Source organism: Sarcophilus harrisii, chromosome 2 (assembly GCF_902635505.1).
Source record: "Sarcophilus harrisii chromosome 2, mSarHar1.11, whole genome shotgun sequence".
Taxonomy (NCBI): domain Eukaryota; kingdom Metazoa; phylum Chordata; class Mammalia; order Dasyuromorphia; family Dasyuridae; genus Sarcophilus; species Sarcophilus harrisii.
Window position 1 is genome coordinate 40,590,172 of NC_045427.1, and position 7,199 is coordinate 40,597,370.

The following is a 7,199-nucleotide window of genomic DNA, read 5'->3' on the forward strand; positions in this document are numbered from 1 at the left end:
TTAAATGAGGCAGGCACACTACTGTTTCTTGGATACTTGTTGGGAAAGACCACAACGTGATGGCAGTGGGAAATAAGATGACAATCATACCTTAAAAAGGCACAGAGGGTGTAGAGGGGAACAGACCCAGGAAATACAGAGTTAAGTGGTGAGGGGGGTATAGGGGCAGTTGGTGTGAGGATAAGCATGGGATGGTGAAGTAAGTTTGGAAGCCTGTGGAGAGGATGGAGCAAGAGTGTTATTCACATGATGCTGGGTTAGAGTTGGAAGCACATGGCAGCATGGACCTGGGGAGATGAAAAGTGCTTTGGGGGGTGGGGGGAGGTGGGAAGGAGAGGCAGGAGCTTGAAGTCTCATTTTTATAGGGCTCTTGGAGAATAGAATGTCCCTCTTTGTCTCCACTCAGTCCAAGCTCCTCTGTGGCATAGAATTTCGCTTGTCTAAGTGCATTTTCCCCATCATCTGGAGCTTGGATCTTTGAGTCACTGAGGGAAAGAGGTCAGGTTGGAGAGTTGTATTGTTTCAAACATGTGGGTCAAGTTGTGCAGCTCATGGCCTAGAAGCCTGAAAGTCTAATAGGGAGGGGATGCACTCATGAGGAATTAGGAAATAAGGACCTCTTTAGTTTATGGCATTTTTGCCTCTTTTGGGTTGATTTCCCAGATTGTGAGGACAGTTGAAATTACCTTATCTCTGGCACATAGTTCTATTTTGGAGAAGAGGAGCATGAGGATCAGAAAAAAATGCCAAGCACACCATCTTTCTGTCCCCTAATGTCTTCTTTTAAAAATTTTATTTCCCTTTTGAATAATTTTGAAGTTTCTAGCTATTGTTTTGTCATCTTCAAAGAATCTAGAGAATTGTCTTAAGACGATGAACCTGAGTAAGACAGGTTTGTAGCGTTCTGGCCTGACTTGAAATATTTACTCATTTTACAATACTGAGTTTGCTCTTTGGGCTCACTACCTTACAGTTAGACTAGCTTTAGCCCCTTTCTCAGGATTCTAAGGTCCTTCTGGGACTGATGTATCTTTCTAAATGGCTATCAGCCCAAGACCCTAATTCTTCATGTTAGGTGATAGAGAACTGCACCCTCGTCTCATTTAATCACTTGGATATTCACTTCTAAGTTACAGCAGGAACAAAAATACAAACTTTTTGCCCCAGCACCTTGAGGGCATACACTACTCTGTACCACCCTCAGTCTTTGAGGAGAGTGAGCTTAACAGATCTAACACTTTCTACATAGCAATAGTCATACCAAGTTCATGTTCACATGTGGCATTGCTTCCAGATTAAATCTTCATTTTAGATACCATTGGACTGTCTGAAAAATCATAAACAACTCTTACACCCTGGACTCAAACTCTTGGATAGCTTGTTCTCCTGACCTTTTAAAGCTTACAATTTCCTAGTCTCCAATTTCTTTCACCTAAGGAGCTGACTCCTACTTTCATGAGACCACAGGCTACCCTTCTTATAGAACTGAATGCTGTCTGGCAGAAAGAAGTCAGCTAAATAGAGTCAAACCAAGAGAGAGATGGATATTAATTATTAGCTCATTTTCCCAGCCTACTTCTTGACTTTTAACTATGTTAGTTGGGCTTTGCTTCTAGAATAGGTGTATCAGCACTATCCTAAACTTCAGGTTTTTTGTGCAGCTGTTTTCAGAGGTAATTCTGGGGACTTGTAAGTTTTTGGTTCTTCTAAGGGAGAGGTGGGTTTACTCTCCTGGCTAGTGCTTTGGTCTTCAACAAGTACTTATTCCACCCTGGAAATGGGTACCCTGGGTCCTCATTCCTCTCAGACTCTTGTGTTCTTCCTGATCTTAACCCTGAGACCCAGGACTGAGACTAAGATCCAAGTATAGGCAAAGCAAGAGTCCTACCACTGATGGTAGGGACCCCTGTAATCTCCTCCTGATCAGTTATGACTCCACCTCAGCCCATCTCTTTTTCTTCTTACTCTGATTATGCTCCTCACTTTTCAGCCCCTTTCCCACTTCTTTTGCTACACAAACCAATCACATTTATTAAGAACTTATGCTGCTAGGAAAAAAGTATGAGGAATGAAACCATTTCAACTCAGAGTTTACATCCTCATGGGGAAGAAACAAATACAAATAAAATTATATACAGTATAAAGTAAATAAATACAGATATGTACAATGTAGTTAAATAGAAGGCAATACAGGAGGGAGGGAACTAACAGTTGGGCGAATCAAGAAATGCTCTTCTATGTAGATAATGAAGATGTTTGATTTGCATCTTAAAGAGAAGAGCTAAGGAGTTACAGAGGACAAAGACACCTAGTGCAAAAAGCTAGAGATGTAATATTATGTTTGAGAAACAGAGAGGTTTGGCTGGACTGGAGTTCAGGATGGGGGAATAATCTCTAATGATGCTGTAAAGATAAGGTTGATCAGATACTGAAGTTCTTAAGTTAAACCATCAAGACAGAGACAAATCAATTAGGTACCTCTTCTAATAATCTGAGTTAGAAATAGTGAGGGCCAGAATTAGCTGTGCAAATGAAGAGAAAGGGTCAGATAGCAGAGATTGGGAAACTGGAAAAAGCAAGATATAAAACTGATCAGATCTGTGGGGTAAGGGAGAGTACAGAGTGCAAGGTAATACTGAAGTTATTGTTCAATTGTTTTTCAGTGGTGTCTAGCTCTTTGTGACCCTTTTTGAGTTGTTATTTTCTAACCCAACTTATTTGACAGAAAAGGAAATTGAAACAAACGGGGTCATAATAGCTAGTAAGTGTCTGAAGTTGAATTTGAACTAAAAAGATGAATCTTCTTGCCTCCAGGCCCAGTGCTTTATCCATCTCACCATCTAGCTGCCCCATGCTGAGGTTATAAACCTGGAAAACTGGAATAGTGATATCTTCAAAAGCAGTAGGGAAGTTTGGAAGAGAGGCTATTCTAGGGCATAATATAATGAATCTGGTTTCAGACATTTTAAATTTAAGATGCCTCGCATCTTAGACTGGATTTCCTCAGGAGCAAGCATGGAGAAGTCAGCTTAACCCAGGCTCCTGCTCTGATTAACCTGCAGAAAGAGTCTTGTTTTTGGTTCCTTTGTTCTCAGGGACTGGTAGTTCTCTCGCTGCCTTATTTTTCATTTTAACTCTCATACACTTCAATTGTTTTCTTTCATTCTCAAAGCTTGGGAAAATCAGTGGGGTGAGGAAGGCTTTAAGTTGAGTCACTCACTATCAGACCATGAAGAAAAATCTTGGTGGTTGCTTGTGTTCACTGTGTTGCAAGGGTGAGAACACTAAATGAAGCTCCTTCAATGTTGTAATAAGATATAATATAATGTATCATTATGATGTCTTGTGATACTATATTTGTATTTTATTTGGCACAGTATTTCTGCCTTCTTGCCTTGTGAAATTAGCTTTGGCATTCTATACATATCACATAATTTCTTTTTTGTGAAGTTGTTAGTTTGAAGATGATTTAGAAAAATTATTTTGCCATTTTTTCCTTTATGTTCACTTAGAAATTATTTTTGAGTCTTAACATCCACCATTATGCATAGTAATGGCAGAAGAGTCAAGTATAATTTGCTGTTATATTATGCATTTGTTAATTGGCATACAGTATATATCTAGTATTTTCAGCTTATTACATATATTTATTTCTCCTCAATTAGACAGATGATTAAAGATAAGGAATGTTTTGTGCCCATTTGTGTGCACAGCGGTGACTGAACACAGAAGACCTTCAACACATTTGATAAGAAGAAAGGTGGGAGCTGCTTATTACCAAATGCTGGTGCATTGGCCCAATGAAGTGGAACACAAACACATTAAAAAAGGAAATAGCAGAATTTCTTTTCTTCTACAACAAAATAAGTTGGTTTCTTTCCAACTCAAGAAACTTGACACAAGAACTACAATTGTTCTGGGGAAATGGAACTAGTGCATTAGATCCTTCTTTACTTAAGTATTCTTTTCTTACCAGGAGCTTAAGGATGGAGAAGGGGGAAGGGGATAACATGTTGGACTGAGGGTCTTGTTTCTGGGGCCGGCATAGCTTTAAATCATAAGCCCACAGAATCTTTGAGCTGAAAGAATATTTAGAAATCATGTCCCCTCCCAACACTTATCCCTGAATAATCCAGAATCTGTACTGGCCTTCTGCTGGGGGCCATAGCTGGTTTAAGTGCAATACCAGTACCCTGGACCCTCGTTGTTCTGGAACAGACCTGCGGAGCACCTGGAGTCTTCTTCCCCTCAATGAGGGATCACTGGAAGGTGGCGAGGATAGAGAAAATCCTCCTGTCAATTCTGGCATCCTGGACAAAGCTCCGGTGGCCCCACCTTAGTTATGGATGGCTTTGGGGGTTCGAGGCAGAAAAGAAGCCAGAAGTACGCACTCCTCACCCAAGACTGTGGGGTATCTTCTCCACAAACTCCAGTGGGGGAATCCCCACAATCCCGCCTGCCCCCTGTGAGTGGCTGCCCACAGTGTGGCCCTGACCGGGCGATAAGCGCCGGCTTCCTCTGTGACCTAACTCTTTAGAGTTGCTCCCGTCATAAGAAAGCAAACCAGAATGAAACAAGTTTGGAGGGAACAGCGGGGTCACAATTCGCTTTTCGTTAAACAAAACACCATGAGGGCATATGACCCGAGGGTCCGGACTTATTCATCTGCTGCATGGAGGAGGAGGTGAAAAGGGGGTAAAATGGGAAGTTACACCTGGGTTCAGGCGCTCTTCTCTCTCCTGTAGAAAAGGAGGATTAAGGGGCGCGGCAGAAGCAGGGCCGGGGATGGGGAATCCCGAGGGGCCGGGGATGGGGATTTCCGAGGGGCCGGGGATGGGGAACTAGGGCCACGCTCCAAGGGGGAGGCAGGGATCCGGGAAGCTGGGATCGGATGGGGGGCGGGGGGTTCAGACACTCAGCTTCTCATCGCAGAACCTCCGGGGAAGGGGCAGAGAAGGCGCGAGGGCAAGGACACCGACCCTGCCATTTGAAAGCGCATCTATCTTGGCCCCGACAGGCTTTCTACCTGCTGTAGCGCTCTTCTGGGAAACAAGCCCAGGCTGCTGTTCTTTCTGGCCTTGCCCTCGGCCGCCATCCTGCTGTTCCTCCGACTCTCGGGCAGCAGCGGAAGCCCGGAGAAAGCCGGAGGGGCGCAGGTGCTGCTGCTGTCCTCGTGGCGCTCGGGCTCCTCCCTCACGGGCCAGCTCTTCAGCCAGCACCCGGACGTCTTCTACCTGATGGAGCCGGCCTGGCACGTGTGGCTGGCCTTCCCGGGGAGCGGCGCGGCCGCGCTGCGGCGGCGCGTGCTGGACTTGCTCCGCTCCGTCTTCCTCTGCGACCTGAGCCTGCTGGGGAGCTACCTGGGCCCGGGCCCCAGAGGGCAAGCGGACGTCTTCATGTGGGAGACCAGCAGGGCCTTGTGCTCGCCCCCCGCCTGCGGCGCCTTCCCGCGCGGGGCCCTGGTCGCGGCGGCGGAATGCCGGCCTCTGTGCCGCCGGCGGCCCTTCGGCGGCGTGGAGGAGGCCTGCCGCTCCCACAGCCACGTGGTGCTCAAGGAGGTTCGTGTCCTCGGCCTCCCGGGCCTCCGCCCGCTGCTGACCGACCCTGCCCTCAACCTGCGCGTGGTGCACCTGGTGCGGGACCCCCGGGCTGTGTTCTACTCCCGGGAGCGCGCGGGAGACCGCCTGAGGCTGGACGACCGCACTTTGCTGGGGCGGCGGCGCTGGGGCGGCCTGGAGGCCGGGGACCGGCCCTACTCCCTGATGAGGGTGATCTGCCGGAGCCAGCGGGAGATCTACGAGGCGGCGCGGCGGCTGGCGGCTCCGCTGCGGGCGCGCTACCTGCTGGTGCGCTACGAGGACCTGGTCCGGGAGCCGCTGGCCCAGGCCGCGCGGCTGTACGCGTTCTCACGGTTGCAGTTCTGGCCCCCGCTCCAGGCCTGGGTGCAGCGCGTCACTCACGGGCAGGGCGCGGGAAACGACTCCTTCTACCCGGATTCCCGGGACGGCCTCAACGTTTCCCGGGCTTGGCGCTGGTCGCTGCCCTACAAGAAGGTGGCCCGGCTGCAGGCCGTCTGCGGCGACTTCATGCGGCTGGTGGGCTACCGGCCAGCTCTGTCTGAGCAGGAGCTCAGGAGTCTCTCGCTGGAGCTGCTCGCCCCGCTGAGGGCCGAGGGCTGACAGCCGCCCGACTTTCCACACAACAAACAGCCCGCCGAGCTGCAGCCGCCTGGGGGCTTGGCAGCCCGCGAGAGCCTGTGGATAAATGGGACAGACCACCAAGCAGGGAAGGACATCCATCAAACAAGTTAGCTAGCCCGAGCTCTTCCCCAGAGGAAGCACTATGGATGCAACTTCCAGCCACACGCACCAAGCGTTTTCTCTTTAAAATCTTTTTACAAGAAATCCAAAAAATAAACAAAATTCAGGTAGGCTTCACTTTATGAACTAACGTGTTTCTTAAAAAAAAAAAAAAAGCTTGTTAATGAATCAATACCATCTCAGGTTGTATCCATACCCTGTAACCTTCACCTCGGGACGTCATGAGGACAGAGGAAGCTACAGAGCTATGGAGTTCCCCACTTAAAAGTGTTTTCAGTTCTCAATGGCTTAGGAGAGTGGAGACGTTGGAAGAGATGGAACATAGGGTTCCATTTTGCTTGAGGTTATTATGGCCAAGGCAGACGGTGGGACAGAGAGGAGGAGGTTCAGAATGATGATGGGTAGCATTTATATAGCCCTTTTACAAATATTCTGTCCTTTGATTCTGCCTGGGAGGCAGATGCTCTTGGCAAAGAGAAGTGACTTGTACAGGGTCACAGAGTTAGGAAGTGTCCAAGGCCAGATCTGAACTCAGGTCTTTGTGATTCAGGTCCGGTGCTCTCTATCTACCAGTGTTTTAAGTTCACTCTATAAAAGTGCTACTGTACAGCAGTGAGCACCCAGTTATGACTAGGTAACACGAATGTAATAAATTCATTCAGCAAGGTTATAGAACTTTCTTCAGAAGGGTTCAGCAGCATAAACAAGTTAGGGATGACCTTTGTCAGGGCGTAACTAGTAACTGGGCAAGAGATCAACTCAAGGGCACCTCATATGCAAGCTCATCCATTGCTGATCAGGAGCAGAGGCTAATTGCTGGAGATCAGAAGCTGGGACTTATGGCTGAGGAGACATATAAGAGATTACTGAGAGCTAAGA

The 7,199-nt window shown here is 47.8% G+C and overlaps 1 protein-coding gene across 1 annotated transcript; it reads left to right on the forward strand.

Moving 5' to 3' along the window:
* Nucleotides 1-4,479: 4,479 nt before the first annotated feature.
* On the forward strand, nt 4,480-6,427 carry LOC116421284 (carbohydrate sulfotransferase 4-like). Its single transcript, XM_031950012.1, has 2 exons — nt 4,480-4,684; nt 5,018-6,427. Exons 1-2 carry the CDS (start codon nt 4,569-4,571, stop codon nt 6,177-6,179), a joined length of 1,278 nt encoding a protein of 425 aa, XP_031805872.1. The 5' UTR covers nt 4,480-4,568; the 3' UTR covers nt 6,180-6,427.
* The last annotated feature ends 772 nt before the right edge of the window (nt 6,428-7,199 follow it).